Genomic DNA, 22258 nt, shown 5'->3' with positions numbered 1-22258 from the left:
CTTTTGTATTGCTCTTCAGTGTATTCTTTCCATTTTTCTTTTATTTTGTCCTGATCAGATACTGTATTTCTGTGTTGATCTTTCAGCATCCCAAGCTGTGGCTTGAATTTCCTTTGATTTCTCAGATCTTTTGGAAGAGATCTTGTTCTTCCTTTTTTTTGGTTGTCTCCCAGTCTTTGCACTGGTTTTTTTATCTCTATGTGCAAGTCGCTGAAAAGCTACGTTTAGAATTTTGACCCTATTTCTGCCACCTTTTGCTTTTGCTTCTCGTCTGTATTTAGCAAGTTTAAGAGTTTCCTCAATCATCCATTTAGGCTTCTCCTTTCTTTTGGCTACAGGGATAGTCTTTGCACATTCTTCCTTGATAATATCTCTGGTTTCAGACCATAGTTCTTCTGGCTCACGATCAATTAAACTGAGTGGTGCAGATCTGTTTTTTTACATGGTCTTTAAATTCTTCAGGAATATTGTTTAGATTATACTTTGACGCTATGATTCTTTTAGAGTTTTTCTTCAACTTTATTCTAATTTTTGATATTAGCAACTCATGATCTGTATTACAATCAGCTCATCTTGTTTTAGCAGAGAGAATAAAGCTTCTCCATCTTCTGCTTCCAATTACGTAATCTGTTTGGTTCTTGAATTGGTCACCCGATGATTTCCACGTATACAGTCGTCTTTTTGGTTGCCTGAAGCATGTGTTAGAAATGAACGGGTTGGTGGCTTCACAAAATTTTATGGTTTGCTCTCCTGCTTCATTTTGTGATCCTAATCCAAATTTCCCAACTATGTTGGATTCTGCTTTGTCTCCTGCTTTTGCGTTCTAGTCGCCTATGATTATCAGCATGTCTTCTTTAGGTGTATAGTCAATTTCTTCCTGGATGCTCATGTAAAAGTTTTTGATTTTTCCTCCTCAGTGTTGTGGGCTGGGCCAGCCCAAGCAGAGTAGTCAGAGTCTGGTCCAAAGTCAGCACGAGTTCAAGGTCCAAAGGCCAAGTCAGGAGGACCATAGGTCAGTTACTATTAAGGTCAGGTCTAGACACAGGCAGAGGCAGGGCGTGGGCTGAAAGCTACAGGAGCAAGGCAAAGTTCAAAGAAGTGGTCACAGCAGTAGCAGGAATCCCAAAAACATTGCTTCCACACCTGGCAATTCCTCTAGATGGCCTTTATAGCCAGGCGTGGTTTGCTGCCAGCTGCTTGGGCTCTATCCTGATGCTACTTATTGTCACTATCCACAAGCAGCTGGCATCGGCCCAGGAGGCAAACACTGTGCCGTCTCTCCTGCAGCTCCATTCTCTGCCTTTGTCTGCAGTGCTCTTTGGGTGTGTGCAAAGCTGGGGGGTGGGGGGTGGAAGCCCCTGGCTGGGCTTCACCTGTTTTTTCAAAATGTTCCATGTAGAAGTTTGCTATAACTGGGCTGAGAGGGCTCCCCATGGCCACCCCATCCATCTGTTCATAGAATTTGTTATCCCATTGGAAGTAACTGGTTGTCAGACAATGATGGAATAAGGCTGTTACATCCTCTGGGAAAATCTGATTAATAAGTGCAATAGTGTCTTTTACTGGAACCTTGGTAGACAGGGATACAACATCAAAACTGACAAGTATGTCTTGTGGATTGAGTTTCAGAGAACTGATTTTGTTGATGAAATCTGCTGAATCTTTGATGTAAGACGAGGTTTTCCCGATGTGGTCCTGCAGGAGATCGGCCAGATGTCTAGCTAATTCATATGTCGGTGAACCAATGGCACTCACAATGGGTCGGAGTGGGACTGAATCCTTATGTATTTTAGGGAGTCCATATAGTCTGGGTGGCTGTGCTTCTGTCTTGCATAGTTTTCTGTGCGTGTCGGGATGTAGTGAGCTCTAGAATCAGCACCCCACAAACCTAGTGTATGGTTCCGGTTTGTGGATGATACATTTATCATTTGGAGCCATGGGGAGGAAGAATTGATGGGGGTTTTGAATCATCTCAACAACATCCACCGGAACATACAATTCACAATGGAGAAAGAAATCGAGGGGAAACTCCCATTTCTGGATACCTTGGTCATCCGCAAAGCAAACTTTCAGTTAGGTCACAAGGTCTACAGGAAACCAACTCACACTGATCAGTACTTACACAAAAACTCCAATCACCACCCCCGACGGAAAAGAGGCATAATGAAAACATTAGTGGATCGCGCAAGACGGATATGTGAGCCGCACTTTCTCAATGAGGAAATTAATCATCTAAACCACGCACTTCAGGCAAATGGCTACTCCAGAAATGAAATCCGAAGAGCAATCAAACCCAGGATGAATCAAACAACCAAGGAAAAACAGTCTCCTACAGGAAAAGTGTTTTTGCCATATATCAAAGGAATTACTGATCAGATGGGAAAGCTTATGAAAAAGCATAACCTTCAAACAGTATTCAGACCCACCCGAAAAATACAACAGATGCTACGATCAGCAAAAGACAGTAGAGACCCCCTCACCTCTGCAGGAGTATACCGTATACCCTGCAGCTGTGGACAAGTTTACATCGGGACCACAAAGCGTAGCATCCAGACAAGAATAAAAGAACATGAGACTTCCGGTTTGGGATTCATGGAGGTCTGACGCAGCTCCAACTGTGGAGCTGACCGGACTGCCGTTTTAAGTGGCCGGCGGGGGCAAAATAGCCCGCGGCCGACTGCTCTCAGGCGGAGAGCAGGCAAAGAACGCTCAAGACCTCAGGGCGCGTTGATCTCGGGCGAGGGGGGGCTCTACGCGACGGGCCCCCTCACGACCCTTGAGGTCCCACCCTGTGACAGGTCGGCTATGATCTCTGCGGCAGTTTCGGGGCCAATGCGGTTGGCATAAGACCTACATACCCAAGCTTCAACAGGGGAAAGAGGAGTAGAGGAGAAACGAAGATTGAAACAGTGATTACAACCCACAGAAAGAGAATGGGAAGGTAAAGATCACTATCTTCTGATACGGGACAGATTGTTAAAAGTAAAGAAGATTAAAAGTAGATTTTAAAACTGCAACAGGCTAACTATAAGGAGGAGAAGACTCGGCAAGAGTCGAAATAGAAAAAAGACTAAGTTTAAAGAAGTTATTAAAGAATTTGGACTATTGTTTTGAATACTTGCGGTTATGGAGCTGTGAGAAAATTTTACCATCGCGAGAGCTACTGCGGGAAGTCGGGAGACAGGAAGTACGTAATAACAATAGAGTTCTTGAAGAGAAGCGGCCCCTGCCGGAGGGCAGGAAGAAGGGAATCGCCATCTTTGAAAGGGGAAAAGCCGCGGCTTCAGCGGAAGAGGAAGTAAGCCATTTTGGATTACAAAAACCATAGAAGAACCATAGAGAAAAGACGCCCGACATTTTGGATTTTCTAAAAGTTTTTTCTTTGCAAAAAGACCGGGACATTTAAATTAAAAATTAAAAAGACACTAAATTTTACGCCACGGAGTTAAGGAAGAGGGCGGACTCGTGGGAGCGAGCTAAGGCAAGCCCCACGATGTCGAAAAAAGAGTGGCAATCGGCAATAGAGAACCTAGACAAAAAACTCTTAGAAGTGATTAAAGAACTTAAGGACATGAAACCGGAGCTGATCAAAGAGGTTATACAGGCAGTGAAAAGTGAGCTGTCAGAAGTAAAGAAAGGTATGGAAACAATGCAAAATGAACTGCAAGGAACACAGCAGAGAGTTAAAGTAGTAGAAGGCGCGGTGGAGAATTTAGCTGACACGCAACAAACAGAGATGAGGCTGATGAGGGGGAGAATGGCGGTTGCGGAAAGTAAACACATGGAGAAGCAGCTAAGATTTCTCGGCTTGCCGGAAGTGGAAGGAAAGACAGCGCAAGAACAGATGACTGAGGTGTTAGCTGAATACTTGGGGAAGGAGGAGGAGGAAGTTGTGGCTATCCTGGACGTGGTATATCGTGTAAATTCAAGAATTGCGACCCAGAGGAAATTACCAAGAGATGTGATTGTGCAATTCACGACCCAAAATATGAAAGAGAAGATTGTGACTAAACAGTTTCAAGATCCATTGGAGATTGACGACAAGACGATTATCATTATGAAGGAATTACCCAGATCGGTGTTATTGGACCGGAAAAAATATAAGGCACTAATTCAGATTTTGAAGGACATGAAAATCAGGTACAGATGGGAATTACCAGAAGGAGTGTCCTTTGAATTTGGAGGGGCCAAAAAACGCATCAGATCTGAACGAGAGATGGAGCGATTTATAAGAGACAATGAAAAGGACTTACCAGCAACAAGATTATGATTATGGAGTGTAAAGTTTTATCTTGGAATGTAAATGGACTTAATTCACCGAATAAGAGAAAAAGCATTTTTCACTGGCTATTAAAACAAAAATGTGATATTGTATGTTTGCAAGAGACCCATATTCAAAAACAAGATGTAAAGTATCTAAAATCAAAAAAATTGGGCAATGATTTTGCAGCGGCCTCTAATAAGAAAAAAAGAGGAGTAGTGCTTTATATTAAAGAGGAGCTGCAGCCAAAGTTTGTAATGAAAGATGTGGAAGCCAGATTTATAGCAGTGGAATGCGTATGGAATTCAAAGAGAGTGCTGGTAGTTGGAATTTATGCACCTAATGGAGCAAAAGAAAGCTTCTTTGAGGACTTAAGGAAGCAACTAGATGAACTTTCATATGACCAGATAATACTTGCAGGAGACTTCAATGGAGTGACAAATTTGGATTTAGACAAAAAATCATCAACTGCACAAAAGAAGAGAGGACTGCTACCAAAGTTGTTTTTTGAATTGATACAACAGGAAACCTTAGAAGATGTATGGAGAAGACAAAACCCGAAAAGCAGACAATTTACGTTCTACTCCGCAAGACACTTTACACTATCGAGAATTGATATGATCTGGGCCTCAAAAGACTTAGCGTTATGGACTAAGGAAGTGGAAATAATGCCGATGGTAGGCTCGGATCGTAATCCAATTATGTGGAAATTGGGGAGAAGGAGCAAAAGGAAAGGATGGAGAATAAATGAGGACTTACTTCAAGAGGGAGAGAATATGGAGATGCTGAGAAGAGAGACAAAGTTCTTCATACAATACAACATGAATAAAGAAGTACCAACCAACAAGGTTTGGGACACTTACAAGGCGGTAATTAGGGGCATACTAATGGACTTAAATGGAAGAGCCAGAAAAAAGAAAGAGGAGAAGAGACAGGAGATTATGGAGAAAATAAAAGCCAAAGAAATACAGTTAAAGAAGAGACCAGGGAAAAAGAAAATTTATCAGGACATTAAAATATTACAAGAACAGCTGACAGCAATGAATAATAAAGAATTGGAGTGGAATCTTAAAAGACTGAATCAAAAAGGGTTTGAAGGTGCAAACAAACCTGGGAAATATTTGGCATGGCAATTGAAAAAGAGAAAGGAAAAGAAAACAATAAATAAAATATGTGAAGATAACAAAACGTATTTGGAACAGACATCCATTAGTAGAGCCTTCTATAAATTTTATGCTAAATTGTATAATAAGAAAGAGGTGAATAAAGAATCAATAGCGACATATTTGGAGAAAATGAAGCTCCCAGTAATCTTGGAAGCGTGGAGAGACAGACTGAACAACGAAGTAACGGATGAGGAAATAAAAATGGCAATACAATCAACAAATTTGGGAAAGGCGCCAGGGCCAGACGGACTTACAGCCAAATTTTATAAGACAATGGCCAACGAACTGGTACCATTCCTAAAAGAAGTGATCAATGGAGTATTAAAGGATCAAGGGATTCCAGATACCTGGAAGGAAGCTAACATTTCATTGATCCCTAAAGAGGGCCAAGATCTGACTAATGTGAAAAATTACAGACCCATATCCTTACTTAATAATGACTATAAAATCTTTGCGAAGATACTGGCAGAGAGAGTGAAGGGATGGCTTTCGGAAGTTATTGAGGAGGAACAAGCAGGTTTTTTACCTGGTAGACAAATCAGAGACAATTTAAGGACAGTGATCAATGCTATTGAGTATTATGATAAGCGTTGTGACAAAGAGGTTGGTTTCTTCTTAGTTGATGCTGAAAAAGCGTTTGACAATTTGAACTGGGACTTTATGTTTGCCACTATGGAAAAGCTACAAATGGGAGAAAGATTCATAAGAGCAGTTAAAGAAATCTACAGAGACTAGAATGCAGCAATTGTGGTGAATGATGAGACTACTAAGAAATTGACTATAAGTAAAGGAACAAGACAAGGTTGCCCGTTGTCTCCGCTGTTATTCATTTTGGTATTGGAGATACTGATGATACAAATACGACAAGATGAAGAAATCCGCGGAATAAAAATAAAAGACTTTTCTTATAAGGTCAGAGCATTTGCGGACGATATAATGTTAATTGTGGAAGACCCAATGGAGAATATGCCAAAAGTGATAGAGAAGATCAAGGAGTTCGGAGATTTGGCAGGGTTTTATATTAACAAAAAGAAGTCAAAGATACTATGCAAAAATATGACTAAGCAAAAACAACAACTGTTAATGGAAATAACGGACTGTGAAGTAACAACTAAGGTGAAATATTTGGGAGTTGAACTGACTGCAAAGAATATAGATCTATTCAAAAATAACTACGAAAAATTATGGACTCAGATTGAGCAAGATTTGATCAAATGGAATAGATTGAATTTGTCATGGTTGGGAAGGATTGCAGCAGTTAAGATGAACGTGTTACCAAGAGTAATGTTTTTGTTACAGACAATACCAATTATCCGAGACTCTAAGCAGTTTGAAAAATGGCAGAGGAAAATATCAGACTTTGTTTGGGCAGGCAAGAAGCCTCGAGTGAAAATGAAAGTTTTACAAGATGCAAAGGAAAGAGGCGGAATGCAACTGCCCAATCTAAGACTTTACTATGATGCAATCTGCCTAGTGTGGCTGAAAGACTGGATGACGCTGAAGAATAAGAAATTATTGGCCCTAGAGGGATATAAAAAAATATTCGGATGGCATGCATACCTATGGTACGATAAAGTAAAAGTGAACTCTATGTTCTTACATCATTACATACGGAAAAGCCTATTTGCAACTTGGAAGAAGTACAGAGACTTTCTACAAGAAGGAACCCCCATGTGGGTGGTTCCATATGAAGTAATAGATCCGAGAGCTGTCGATACTGAGCAACAGTGTTTAACATATAAGTAGATAACCCGAATAGAATCTTCCAAACTTAAAATAAAGACACAGGACGAGTTATCACCCAACTATGATTGGTTTCAGTATAGGCAGATCAGAGATCTCTACAATTCGGACTGGGCAAAGGGAGGCATAAGAACAGAGAATTCGGAATTAGAGCAGACACTTTTAAAAGAGGATAAGAAGGAAATTTCCAAGGTATACCAAGTACTGTTGAAATGGTATACTGAAGATGAAATAGTTAAAGTACAAATGGTGAAGTGGGCCATAAATTTTAACAAAGAAATAACAATGGAGGCATGGGAACGCTTGTGGAAAAACACAATGAAGACTACAACGTGTACTAATATTAAAGAGAACATTTACAAAATGATCTATCGCTGGTACATGACACCAAAGAAGATTGCGCTAGGGAATTCGAACACTTCTAATAAATGCTGGAAATGTAAAAAACATGAGGGCTCTCTGTACCATATGTGGTGGACGTGTGAGGTAGCTAGGCAGTACTGGGGAGAAATAATAAAAGTAATAAGTGAGATTCTACAATTTCAAATCAATAAGAACCCAGAACTCCTGCTACTGAACTTGGGAATGGAGAATATTCCAGCCCAATATAGAACATTGCTATTTTACATGACAGCAGCGGCCAGACTTTTGTATGCGCAAAAATGGAAAGTACAAGAAGTGCCAACTATTGAGGACTGGACTTACAAATTGCTGTATATGGCCGAAATGGACAAAATGACAAGAAAATTGAGAAATCTGGACCCAGGACAGTTCAACACAGACTGGGAGAAGCTGAAGCAATACGTGTTGAAGAAATGGGAGGTGGGAGGAGAACTGTGGCAGTTTGAGAACTATTGAAACATGACAAAATGTAGAGGGGGGTGACTTTACCGGAGGGTAGAGAGAGAAATGAAAATGTCTAAGCAGTTATCTTGTTAGATCGTTATATATAGAAAAATATATAGAATATGGATAGAAAATAACTAACTATAAGGACCGACTAATTAATATTGTTTTGGTATAAACGTGTAACATGTTAAACTGAATAAGTCTACCTGAAGAAATATATGGATCAAATTGATTGATAACTTTTGACGATAGTTATATAGATGTATAATTAAAGAAAGAGGAAATTAATAATATAATTAAATATAACTAAAGTAGAATGAAGACAAGATATGTAGAAAAAGTAATATACAGAATATAAGTTAAATTGGTTGACTTATATGAATGCATGGATTATATGGTTTATATGGTATATGGTTTATAGAAATATTTGAAACCAGGAAATTATGAAATTATGAAAAAAGGGACAAATTGTTTGTCTAATACGGAAGAAGGGACTTAAAGATAGGGTACAGAGTGTTAAAAATAGTTAAAGAATTATTGCTTAGATTAAAGGGAAAGTATATGTTTGTTAGATAGATGAATTTAAAAAGAGTAAGGGAAAAGGGACAAAGGGTTGGAAAACTGTTGGAAGTCTACAAAAAAGGGGGGAAAGGGAGGGGGTTAGAAATTGGGAAACGGGAATTGATTGTAATGTGAAATCAAATGGTTCTAATTCCAATAAAAATTTTATTAAAAAAAAAAGAATAAAAGAACATGAAAGACACTGCAGACTTGGACAACCTGAAAAATCAGCAGTGGCTGAACATAGCCTAACTCAAACAGGGCACAGTATCTTATTCCACGACACCAAAAGACTGGACAGCACTTCCAACTACTTTGTCAGACTGCACAGGGAAGCCATTGAAATTCACAAGCATAAGCAAAACTTCAACAGGAAAGAAGAAACCTTAAAAATGAACAGAGCATGGTTTCCAGTTCTGAAAAACACTCTATACTCGACAATAGCCCTGCAGAGAAGATTAGCACATCAAGCACCAATCCATATGCAAAAAAACCTCCTCAGGATACAGTGAAGCCTCCCGCCATTAGCATTCCACACCCTGGGAAACTCTTACAGGATGACTCAGCTCAACCCCACCCCTCCTGAGTAGATACAAATGACCTGCTAACATCTTTTCCACACTGTGACACTGAGAGATCTCTGTCTTTTGGTGCTACACCTCTGAAGATGCCAGCCACAGCTGCTGGCAAAACGTCAGGAACTACAATGCCAAGACCACGGCAATACAGCCCGGAAAACCCACAACAACCATCGTTCTCCGGCCGTGAAAGCCTTCGACAATACATCTTAATATAATTATTTTGAAATAACATACAATTCTTATTTGGCAAAGTAATACCCAAGTACTATACCTTTTCCTCAATTTTGAACCCTGTTTTGCTCTCAAGTTTCATTTGATCTTGTATTTTCATATTTTTAGTTAAGTCTTTGGTTTTTCTGCTTATTAACCTTAAAACCAGCCACTACTCCAAATTCTTTCAACTTTGTCGTTAAAGTTTCAATTCGCTTCAAAGGGTCCTCCAAAACCAACACCAAGTCATCTACAAAGGCTCTCAATTTGTAGTTCTCCTGTTTCACCTCTACACCTCGAATTCTCTCATCTTGTCTTATGCCCCTATTCAAAACTTCAAGCACCAGTATAAATAACAAAGGTGACTGTCAGGCTATGAGTGACAGGATATGGCAGACAGGTCTCTGTACCATTGCAACAAGAAGTCCAAGCTCTTGGTTAAATGGTTTTATTCAGAAATCCAATCATTTCCATATATATGTCCATAGAATTACTCACTCACAACCATGAATCGGCCAGCAGAGTCACCAGCACAGGTACCAGGCCCTGCAACAGACCCAGATGCCAGCTCTGCCCCTATATCTACCCAGGGAATACCATTACAGGACCCAATGGCATCAACTACACTGTCTCTGGCTCTTACAGCTGCTCATCCTCCAATCTGATATATGCCCTCATGTGCCAACAATGTCCTTCTGCTCTGTACATTGGACAAACCAGCCAACCTCTACGCAAAAGAATAAATGGACACAAATCTGACATTAGAAATGGAAACGTCCAGAAACCAGTGGGAGAACACTTCAATCTACCAGGACATTCCATCAAAGACTTAAAGGTCACTGTAGTTCAACAGAAACCTTTCAAAAACAAAATCCAACGGGAGGCTGCTGAACTGGAATTCATATGCAAATTTGACTCTGTCAAGCTGGGACTGAATAGGGACTATGAATGGTTATCACATTACCACAGGTAACAGATTTCCTTTACAGAGGTGGGGTCTGGGGGAGCTCAGTGGTACCTGGCGTGGGCTTTCGGGAACCACAGATCTCTTTGTCAGATGCATCTGGCAGGGAGAGCTGTGGTTACCGAAGGCCCATACTGCATTGGAATTGGATGGTCTAGCTGTTTGGCTTCTACAAACTAACAGGGCAAACTCCTTTGAAGCCAACTGATACACACACCAAAAGGAGATGTTTACATATACTAGCAAAGGAATGTTTTGATTGCTCCCTCCCCCTCCCCCCCTAATTGCCTGTTCCCTCTCTTGCTCTTCTGTGTTTGACCAGTCTCTGTATCAGGCATCTGACGAAGAGAACTTGATTCGCGAAAGCTTATGCTAAAATAAAATTGGTTAGTCTTAAAGGTGCTACTGGACTCTTTTTGATTTTGCTACCACAGACTAACACGGCTAACTTCTCTGCATCAGAAGCAAGAAAGCATCTAAGCAGTACGCGCTTCCTTGATAGGAATAGAAACTTGAAAGTACAGCTCTAAATACTCAAACATTTCCCTTCTCCCACTTAGACCACAGGTTTGTGTGGGAAAGAGTCTGGGAATTTCTTCTAGAGTTTATAGACAGGACAAACGGCATAAGAGTAAACTAACATTTCAGACAGCACACGGTCACTTCTGTGAGCTTCAAAGGAAAGAGATAAGACAGCAGTGTTCTCAGGCTGCTTGAAAAACGAAAGTGATAGAGCATTTGCAAAAATGAAATTAAGGTACAGCATTAGCAATGGTTCACCACCTAGAACCATGAACGTAGGGGTACAGACATAACAGTGACAATGGGCAACCTTGTCTTGTGCCTCTTTGTATTCCACATGGTTTGGTTAACTTTCCATTCACAACTATCCATGCAGTCTGCGATGTATAAATTGACTTAGTCCATTTTATAAAATTGTCCCCAAAGTCCATATCGTCCAAGGTCTTAAACAAAAAATTCAAATTTAAATTATCAAAGGCCTTCTCGGCATCTAGGAAGATTGAAGCGGCTTGTCTTTCATTAAGTTTTTCCAACTATTCCAGAATATCCAATACTATCCTTACATTGTCCTTTAGATGCCTCAGGTAAAAATCTGCTTTGGTCGTCATGAATGATGTCCTGTAAGATACTTTTTAAGTCTTCCTGCCAAGATCGATGCAAACAGCTTATAGTCATTATTTAATAATGATATTGGCCTGTAGTTTCTTGTCAGTGTGTGATCTTGTCCATTTTTTGGTATAAGTGTTACATTGGCTTTCTTCCATGAGTCCAGCATTTTACCTCCCTCTAAAATAGAGTTCATTATCTTTTGTAAAGGCTGAAAAAGTTCATCCTCAAAACACTTATAGTAGCTACTTGGGAGGCCATCTGGTCCAGGAGCTTTTCCCAATTTACACTTTTTTATGGCTTCTCCCACTTCTCTTACTGTTATAGGTCCATTCATAATTTGTCTTTGTTGTTCCATGATCTTAGGTAACTTCTGTTTATTAATATATTCATCTATTTTTTCCACTGAAACATCACAACTCTTATACAGATTTGCATAATACTGATAAAATGTCTTTTGTATACCTGCACTATCTGTTAATACCTTATCCGCCTCTTGTATTTTCAGTATCGTTCTCTTTTCTCTCTCCTTTCTCAATTTATAAGCCAACCATTTTCCTGTCTTATTTACATATTCAAATGTTATTTGTTTAGCATAATTCAATTTAATTTCCGTTTCTCTTGACATTAACATTGATAGTTATTGTAAGATTTTGATATGTTGCAGTATATTAGTATTTCCAGGAGCTCTCTTGAGTTCTTCCTCTTTGCTCTTTATCTCCTCCAAAATAAGTTGCTTTTTCTCTTGGTTTTTTGTTCTCAATTGAGCATTATGTTGGATTAGATAACCTCTAATAAATGCTTTTCTTGCATCCCAGACTATTCTCATATCTGTACTTTTAAGTTTAATTCAAAAAATTCTTTTAGTTTACTTTTATAGTCTTTGATAATCTCTTCATTTTGTAACACAGCTTCATTTAATCTCCATCTAAAGGTACCTTTTTTCCCCCTATAAGTCACAGATACTGGATTATGATCTGAAAATGTCTTGGGTAGGACCTATATTTTAACCTTGGTGGCAATGTCCTTTGATGTCAAAATCATATCTATTCTTGAGAAAGGTCTGTGTCTTTCTGGAAAAAAAAGTATACTCTCTTGCGTTACCATTTTTCTGTCTCCATAAATCAATCAGACCCAAACTGTCCATTAATCAAAGAAAGCTTTAGGCAGTTTACCCTGGTTTATCTTAATATGTTTCTCAGAGCATCTATCTGTCTTCGGATCAATAACTCCATTCCAGTCCCCCATCAAACAACAATTTTCATATGCTGTTAAACAATCCCCAATTTTTAAAAATAAAATCCAGTTTTATTCTCATTTGGAGCATAGAGATCCACCACCAACATTTTTGTATCCCTGTACATTGATTTCTACCGCCACATATCTTCTATGCTCAGCACTCATTATCAGTTTAGGCTTTAAATGTGGCTTAATGTACAAAGCAATTCCATTCTTCTAATTGGTATCTGCTGCTATAAATTCTTCACACAAAACTTTGTAAGTCAAAAATTTTATAGAACCATAGAATCATAGAGTTGGAAGGGGCCATACAGACCATCTAGTCCAACCCCCTCTTTTCTCCTAATATGGGTTTCTTGCAAACAAATCATATCATATTTTAGTTTCTTTAAGTAATGAAAAATTTTCTTCCTTTTTTGGGCTGAATTTGCCCCATTAATGTTCCATGTTAAACTTTTGTAATCCATAGTGCCGTGAGATTTTTAAAAAATTAATAAAATGGGGGGGGGAGCCGAGGAGTATATATGGGAAAGTAAAGAGCAGAGTTAAGTTTGGGCCCCCACTTCCTCCTCCTCTTTGCTCTGTTCCAATTGATGCCTTGTTGATGCTTCAGTTAAACTTTTTGTCAAAATGTCATCCAAATTTCTATATTTTTTCAAGAAAGTCTGGCTTTATGTACCGAGTTCAGTCTAAATCTTTGCCCTTGAAATGTAAAAATCACACCTTCTGGATTATCCCATCAAAAAGCAATATTTTTCTGTTTTAGCTTTTCCACCAGGAAGCTATCATCCTTGTGTTTACGCAGAAATCAGATGGGAATTTCTTTCAAAACTGTAATCTGGGCACCACCAATCTGGGTTGCAAATATTAAAGTTATAACAACTAGCAAGAATGAGCCTTTATGTAGAAAACCATAATTTAAATTAGTCTTACAGATTACTAAATCAAATCCACTCTGGTTGAAACTGACACCTGATTTCCAAATCAATAAAGCATGTAATTTTTCCATAGTATTTTTTGGGATAATCACCTGAAAAATATTAATTACAGCAAGCTTGCCTGTTATTATACTGGCAGTGAGTCAATGACACCCATTCATTAATGTTATGAACCTAAAAAAACGGAAAATTTTCGATGGAAAAACAAAGGAAAATTTTCTGCCCTGTATCTCTGTTATGTGTTGAGAATAGGGTTGCCAAGTCCCTGCACCCTCCTGGCGAGAGGAGAGGGACCTGGCACTTACCAGCAGGTGCTCCCAGTGCCAATGCAGCAAGTGCCACCAGCAGGCAACTGGGAACCGTAGCTGAGAAAAAACATCACAGAAAGGCCCTCTGTTTAATCCTCTGCTATATCACTAGACTAGCTTGATGCCCGTGCTTTGCTACGGTATTTAACTACTTTAAATCCCGTAATAATACTTATGGGTATGTAACATTTTTTGGTTTGTGGAGTGTTTTTGAGTTGGTTTTATAATATAATAGCATAGTATCTGAGCTTCACAAAAGTGTTAGAATAAAATGGAGCATGTTGATGCCTAAAACTGATGAAGTGAATTTCGAAATGTAACGTTTATTGAAGAGAATTTTGAAAGGAAAAGAGTGTAGTGCAATAAATAAAGTGAAAAATATGTACAACCTTTTTTTCTACTGAAGGACCTCTTTGTAGACCTCATTGGTAGTTTTCCCCCACTTTGGGGCCCCCACTTTGAGGAGAAGCTTGTGGGCTGGGAAGCCAGGAGGGTTGAGCATGTTGAGGAACTCCACAGGGTAGTGGACCACATCATCCATTTGCACCACGGAGTCCACAGATCCGTACTCCATTTCTGCCCCTTCGAGGGAGTTAAGTTGTGTTTCATTCATGATGGCAGCCTTGTCGATCTGGGGGAGGGGTCAGAATGGCACGCTTGCACAGCCCGTCCATGGACTTCTCCATGATAGTGATGATATCAGGGTATATCGTGGCTGTTAGGTCTGCTAGGGTCGTCATTACTGTGCCCAGGCCTGCAGGGAGGGTCACCTTTCCCTTGGACTCAGGACTTGCTGGTACTTGCCCACTGCTGCTCAGTGCACTGCACGAGTACGATGTGCATATTTCTTTGCCACATCTCTAAGTTGCTTCCTCCTTTTAGCATTGGTATATCTTGCACAACGTCACCCAGGAGGCTTCTTGGGGGCAGAAAGAGGTGATGGCTGCAAGAGGTGTGAGGTGGAGGTTCATGTGAGAGGTTCACATTGAAATAACCCTTAGAAAAGTCATGCACCACCTCCCCATGAACATTTAAAAAACAGCTGCCGTTCTGACTTTTATATAAAATCCCTTTTCAGGAGTCTTGTACTGTCTTTCTTCAACAGTCTGCAGTTTTCTTGACCTAATTTTTACCTCAGAACACAGTTCCACACCTGACCCATCAGGCTGCCAGCCACACAGGAAAGCCAGGCCCTGCAGGGAGATTGGCAACCCTAGAGGGGAGGTGTATTTTTACCTCAGGACACGTTCAATGACTGGGAGTCATTGAATGTGTCCTGAGTACTGCATGTGTCCTGCATACTGTTTAGAATGTTGGGATGATGACCAATCAAGGCCGCATGTGCAAATAACCTCGGGGCAGAGTGGCTGAGTTGGCGGGGGGGGGGGGGGTTGAACAGCTTCCCAGCCACACAGGGAAGCTGTATCCCTATGGAAAAACATTTGACCCTTTTTACCCCCTTAGGGGGCAAATTTCTTAAAATCTCTTCTTAGTGAGCCTCTACACGACAAAAGGAATGTCCTCCCCAAATTTCATGCTTCTAGGTCCAGGGGTTTGGGCTGGGCGTTGATGAGTCAGTTAGGACACTTGTCTTTATATATATATACATGCTGAGCAATGGGAGAATAGCAGCCCCCAGAGACAAGCCATATACAGGTGACAGCTGTTAACTCCTTGTTCAAAGCTTTGCTGAGCTTCTTCAGATGGTGAAAGCAATCAAGGAGGTGGTCAGAAGACAAAATGTTGCAACCATGAGTGACTTCAGCTACCTTCACATTGGCTTGGGAGATGCATATTCAGGTCATAAAAAAGAACAATATTTCTAGATGGAATAAATGATGTGGCTTGGAATGTGAAGCAGATAAGAGGGAAGGTGACTTAACTGGGTGGTGATATAAGCATTGCAAAATCAGCTGGGAGTAGTAGTGACTACAATACTACCAGATTAAGTGAGTATGTGGGTGAAAAACTGCTTCCAAAGTTAAGCACTGTCACATTTAATTTTAGAAGAGGCAGTTTCCCAAAAAGAAGGACATGAGTTAAAAGGAAGCTGAGCAAGAGAGTCAGGAAGGATAAAGCCAGATGTATGAAAAAGATCCATGATGAGGTCTTCTTGGGGTATGTGTGTAAAAGCAGCTATGCAATAGCCCCAGCAACTCTGAAGACAGAGAAAGGGCTGCCAGGGAGGGGCACGTATCAGACCCTTCCCTCTCATGCTTTTTGGGTAATTGAACTTCCCCTCTGAAGCCACAGTTCACTCTGCAGAAAGAAAAATGTGAGCGAACTGGCATTGACCCGAAGCTGCGTTTGGTCACCCTGGCTTTTTGCCTTGGGTTCTTAAGGTTCCCGAATCTTAAGCCCCTGATGGATGCCTGTTTTTTCTGTTTACTGGGATAATGCAAACAGGGACCTTAACTGGAATAAGGGGTGCTTTTACTTCCTCATGTGTGGTTGTGTTTTGCTTGCTTTTTTAATCAGAAAGTAGTAATCTTTGAACACAGACTAGAGGAAGAACATATTTTGTAAATTTGCATTTATATACCCTATGGCTTTTTTAATTGAAATGTCCTTGATATTGACTGTAGTAATACACATTATGTAATCCGCCTTGAGTCTCAGTGAGAAAAGTGGACTATAAATGACATAAATAAATAAAAATATTTCTGGGTGATTAATTTAAGTTGTGTGGATGGAGATTTCACCGGGGAGAACAGGTACGGAGCTGCATCCTAGGCTTTTACCTAGATAATAATAATAACATTCAATGTATATACTGCCCTTCAGGATGACTTAACACCCACTCAGAGCGGTTTACAAAGTATGTTGTTATTATCCTCACAACAAAACACCCTGTGAAGTAGGTGGGGCTGAGAGAGCTCCGGAGAGCTGTGACTAGCTCAAGGTCACTCAGCCGGCTTCAAGTAGAGGAGTGGGGAATCAAACCCAGTTCTCCTGATTAGAGTCCCGTGCTCTTAACCACTACACCAAACTGGCAAGATGTCTTGCTCATGCAGATGAAGAGATGCTATAGAATTTGGGGCATGGACCAAGGCAGGAAATAGTGAAAATAAGTGTGAGACTTATTACAGTTCTGCTGGACCTGTAAAATGGAGATGTTCCTCCAGGCCTATCAGAGTGGTTGAGGAGCTGGCAAACTATCCTAATGGTCCCTTGCCTGCTTTCCTCTGTTCCACTTTACTTTTTAATGAGATCTGTGGATTTTACTATTATTCTTTTTAATGATTTTAACTATTGTATTTAAATTGTGGTTTTTATGATTTTATGATGTTGTGAGCCTGCTTGCTGGGAGAGTGGGATATAAATCAAACAAAATAAATAAATAAAATAATTTTACCATACTGCCTAAGTGCCGATGCGTTGTCCACATCTACACTCCCTTCCTTTGACTAAGGACACCACATTCTGAACCTTGCCAGTCATTGGGAGAGAGCATAGACGTAGGTGCCATGTTATGGTTAGGGTGTCAGCTCCCAAGTAGGGGTGCGCTCTTCGGGTTCCCAGTTCAGGGAAAAAAACGAACCAGGCCCAATTCATAAAGATACTGTATTTCTGAATTGGGGCCAGTATGATGGCCCTGATTTGGAAACACCGAATCAAAGCTTCTTGAAGCAATTCGGATTGCTTCGGGAAGCTTCGGGGCCTTTTTGAAGGGTGCCCACCCTCCCACCACCACCCCACTTACCTGGGGCATCCTTCTGGTGGCAGCAGCAGAGGCGGTGGTGTTCTCTGCTGCTCTGCCAGCCGCCGCAGAAGATGAAGCAGCAGCGCGGGTAGCGGATGCACCAGCTGAAGCCTTCCCCGCCGCCCTGCTGGTTGTGGCGGCGGCAGAAGGCCTGCTCTGGCCTTCAGAATGTAAGTGGGGTTGGGGGAAGGGGGGCTCAGGAGGGAGGTGAGAATCTCACTTCGGTATGCTCCGAATCATTACAAAGCATACCAAAGCGATTTCCGACAACCTGAACCTGAAGCAGCTTGCCGCTTTGGGTTTTGGGTTATTCTGGATCATTTTCCTGCTTCGGGTAAACCCGAAGCGGGAAAACCGAATATTTCCCCGCTGCTCACCACTACTCCCAATACCTTCCCAGTCCCCCAGCACTTACCTTACTCCTCTGGCAGCTCTTGTCACAGGGCAAATTCAGCCTCTCAGGGGCCAAAATTGGCCTCAGTGAAAGATGAGCACATCTGTAGCTGGTTCAGTGATGTCACTTCAGGGTAAGAGGCCAAGGGGTGAACACACGTTATGTAGTGGGCTGGTATAAGACAGGTTCATGTGTTCATGTACTTATCCTAGAATCCCCCCTTGTAAAACATCTTCATGGGGTATTGTCTCCCTTCTTTTGATATCTGACCCTTTCCTGGGAGAAGCCATAGCTTTCTGTACCCTCTGCCAAGTGAGCTGTGGAGGTGTCTATGATAGAGCTGTGCATCCTTATCCATGCATCAATCTGTCTGAAGATGTGTGTTTGCCATCTGATATGCTAACAGCTACACAGAGCATTCTTTCAACCAAGCAAGGCATGCTAGGAAAATGTGCATCAAGGAGCGTACCCACCCCCCCAGCCCCATGGCCCTGCGGTTGAAATTGAGGGCTGGGAGACTGCAGAGAAAAACATAAGGCTGTGGAACTCCACGGGCTTGGCATTTCAGATATCCATGGTTCAAGACATATGTGGGCCTAGCTACATCACAAGAACAAAATCCATGTAACACCTTTTATTAGGACCAACCAAACTGACACAAAACATTATTGCGAGCTTCCAAGCTCAACAGAACTCTTCATCAGGCTGGATGTTATACAATTAAAAAGAGGGGGGATGGAGAGCTGATGCTTTCAGGTCATGATGTTACAACCTGATCTTGCTGGTGCAGTCTCTCAGTCTCTCTTCCCACTCATTGAAGATCCAAAATGCTAGCTGAAGTCCATCCAAATCTTTCTCAAACGTCAGAGAAGGCACATAGTTCCCTTGACGGTTGAGAGCAATAGAAAGCACCTGGTAGTCTTTATATTAACAATGGTTGAGATAAATGTAAGATGATACGTACCATACAGATCCAAATAAAGCCAAATTGGATGGTTTTACATTGTCTTCCTCCAGGTTTGTTTCAGTCGTTGCAACCCCACAGCAAAGCAGGCCAGCGCACACTAGTCCCTGCAGCTGTTTGGCTGAGTGGTAAGCTGAGCAGGTAGAGGGTGCTGTCCTGTGAATGGGGCCTGTCTTGGCCTCTCTACCCCTGTTGGAGGTAGAGTTTTCAACTGATCTGGAGAAAAATGCCCTGTCCTTTTGAAAAAGGCTTAATGGGTTGTTATTTACCTCCATACTATGAAATGTTTCGGCCATCCAGTTCCAACATTAAAGGGACAGAACATTTTTTTCCAGGCAGGCCTGGCTAGGGGGGGTTGTCTGACAAGAGCAGGAAGGAAGCAATGATTATGTCCAGTTTGTGGGTTCAAGCACTTTTCACGTGGTATTAGCTTGGAGAGAGAGGCACTACGTAGAGGCTCTTCTCACAGCATCACACCTCCCCCCTCCCCCCAGAGGTTTCCCCAGCCCTGTCGGGAGAGGGGGTGTCATGGGGACCACAGTTGCCCGTTGCTTCTAGGGAGCTTCACTGGAACTCTCTTGGCTGTTCCTGTTGGGGAGGCTCTGTGGGGCTCGAATGGTTCACGGCAAACGGTGTCGTGGGCGCTTGGCCAGCAGCGTCATGGTTGAAAAAGCTGGCAGTTGGCTAGAAATGTGGTTGTGCTCCCTTTGTCCCTGCTGGCGTTGGGCGCTTCATGACATAGTGCTGACATCACAACTGTTACAGATGCTGTGATTTACTGTAATTTTAGCAGCCTTAATACTGGCCTTGATTACCCACACACGTGTTTTTTCTTCGGTTACTGGCAGTACACAGTGGGTACACGTCAGCGAAGTGTAATGATTAGAGTGCCAGACTGGAATCTGAGAGACCCAGGTTCGAATCGCCACTCTGCCACGGAAGCTTGCTGGGTGACCGTGGGCCAGTCACTCTCAGCCTAACCTCCTTCTCAGTGGTTGTGAGGACAAAATGGAGGGGAGGGGAAGGCTGGAAGCTGCTTTGGGTCCCTCCTGGGCAAAAGTTCGTCAAGTTAAGTAAATAAATGGGGTTTTTTGGGGGGGGGTGTTTGCTGCAGAGTTGGGCCCCCCTCTGTGGGGTGCGCTGCCTTTGCACCCCGTTGGAGAATCTGAGGCTTCCGTGTGGCGATTGTGGCCTGAGGTGGAGCTCCTGGAAGGGCCCTCCTGACCGGAGTTCGCAGTGTGCTGGTTTCTCTTTTCCATCCTTTTTCTACGAAGGGCCCCTTGCTGGAGAAGTGGGGCTCCTACGAGAGCCGACTTGCACTTCTTTTTTGCCTGGGGGGGGGCCCAGGCCAGCAGGAGGTCACTCTGGGCATGCCCCATTGGAGAAATCAGGGCTTGGGCAGGAGCCCAGGAATAGCCTTTGAGCTGCCCCTGTTGGTGTTGGGGGGCTGGGCTGGGCAGGGCAGGAGTCCTTGCCCCGATGTGTGTCCTGCAGAGGTCTGGTGCTCCCGCTTGGGAAGACTCCACGCGGCAAAGCCTACTTATTCTTAAGATTTATCCCTTTATGAAAGAGAGTTCTTTTAAATCATCTGCAGAAGTGAGCTGTGACTCAAGAAAGCTCATACTCTACCACAGTTTTTTTTTAGCCTTATAGGTGCTAAAGGACACTTGCTCTTTTCTACTGCTACAGACAGGCTAACTAACGGCTACCCATCTACAGACAGGCTAACTAACGGCTACCCATCTTAATCTATCTTTTAAAGGAAGTTACTTATATTGTTGCTATAGTTCTTAAGTGCAAATACGGTCCCCCTGAGCAGCAGATGCATTACCTATAATGTTCCATTTGTCCTTGGAAAAGAATGGAGAGAATTCATGTGACTTTCAGTGTTTCTTATGGTAGAAGCCCCCAAACAAATACACAGATTTATTTGTGTTTATATTTTGGTTATTGCATTTGGTTAATGTCTACCCTTCTGCCCACCTAAGCACTGAGCCTGATTTGTTGTCTTGCCCTTTCTAGGTTCCCTGCTATTCTTACGGGCAGAAGTTGTCCAAGCTAGCCATCCTCAGGATAGCGTGCAACTATATCCTCTCTTTGGCTCGACTAGCTGACCTGGATTACAGTGCTGACCACAGTAACCTGAGCTTCTCGGAATGTGTGGAGCAGTGCACAAGGACCTTGCAAGCTGAAGGCAGGTCCAAAAAAAGAAAGGTATGTTCCAGAGGAGACAGAGGGGAAAGTGACAGCCGCCGTAGATATGAATGGACAACTCCTTTACTCTTTATGCTATGGACATCTAGTCTTCCTTTTGTTATTCTCCTTGAATTGGAATTATCTCCATCCAAATGTTGTATGCTTCCATTTTTTTCTTTACATTCAGGCACAGATTTCTCCCCCCCCCCCCGGATTATTTATTTATTTTATTTATTTTATCGTATTTATATTCCGCCCCCCCTCATGCAGTGGCTAGATGCAGATATACATCTAAAAGAGCCTAACAATGCTTTGAACACTCTGCAAACTCTCTTTGTAGCCTGTAAGCGAATCTAGTACTGCCACCACTCACTGCTCCATTGCTACCAGCGCTGCCTCCCCGGCCCCCGTCCTTCTGTTGTGATACAAAAAGCTGTGCAGCTTGTTGCTAGAGGTGGGATCCTTCCATTGCTGGTGCTTGACTGCAGAGCACAGGAGGAGGATGCAGCAGCAGCGGCTTGGGGACAGGTGAGCCAGCTACAGAAGGCAGAAAGCGCCCTGCAGAGGAGTGCTTCCTTCTGCCACTCACTCAAGCGCCTCCTGGGCACCACTTCCTCTCGTTCCCCCTGGAAATGGAAGCGGCCCCTCCCAAGCAACTGTCTGTCTTGTTCCACACATGAAGGGGAGGGATAGAGAGGAGCAAGAGGTATTATCCTGTTGTGGCAATGAGGTCTGTTGTTAGAGGGAGGAGGCATGAGGGGGCATTGCCCCCTTAAACGTGTATCCGGTGGACCAATTTTCTTCACTCAAGGAAGAGTCCAGTGGTAACTTAAAGACTAATCAAATTTCTTCCAGTATAGGCTTTTGAAAGTCAGAGCTAACTTCTTGAAATGCGTTGTCAGACTTCATTAGATGCCTTGAACCCCACGAGAACAGAATATAAATGAAGATGATAACAATAATGCAGTGTAGTCTATATGCATGAGGTCTATGATTTTATATTCACAGTGGAAAGGCAGTTGAGGGTGTTACAAAGAGAGGGTGACATAAATA

The 22258-nt window shown here is 42.1% G+C and overlaps 1 protein-coding gene across 1 annotated transcript in view; it reads left to right on the top strand.

Annotated features, from left to right (window-relative positions):
• The window catches only part of ATOH8 (atonal bHLH transcription factor 8), a 99546-nt gene that overhangs the window by 4673 nt on the left and 72615 nt on the right, over positions 1-22258 (top strand). The window contains exon 2 of the mRNA XM_054973391.1: positions 21032-21223. Within this exon, the coding sequence (XP_054829366.1) occupies positions 21032-21223 (192 nt within the window). The remainder of the gene's footprint in view (positions 1-21031; positions 21224-22258) is intronic.

The sequence above is a fragment of the Eublepharis macularius genome, chromosome 3, assembly GCF_028583425.1.
Source record: "Eublepharis macularius isolate TG4126 chromosome 3, MPM_Emac_v1.0, whole genome shotgun sequence".
NCBI lineage: Eukaryota > Metazoa > Chordata > Lepidosauria > Squamata > Eublepharidae > Eublepharis > Eublepharis macularius.
Note: the sequence above shows the minus strand (reverse complement) of the source record. Positions and strands in the feature narration are given on the sequence as shown.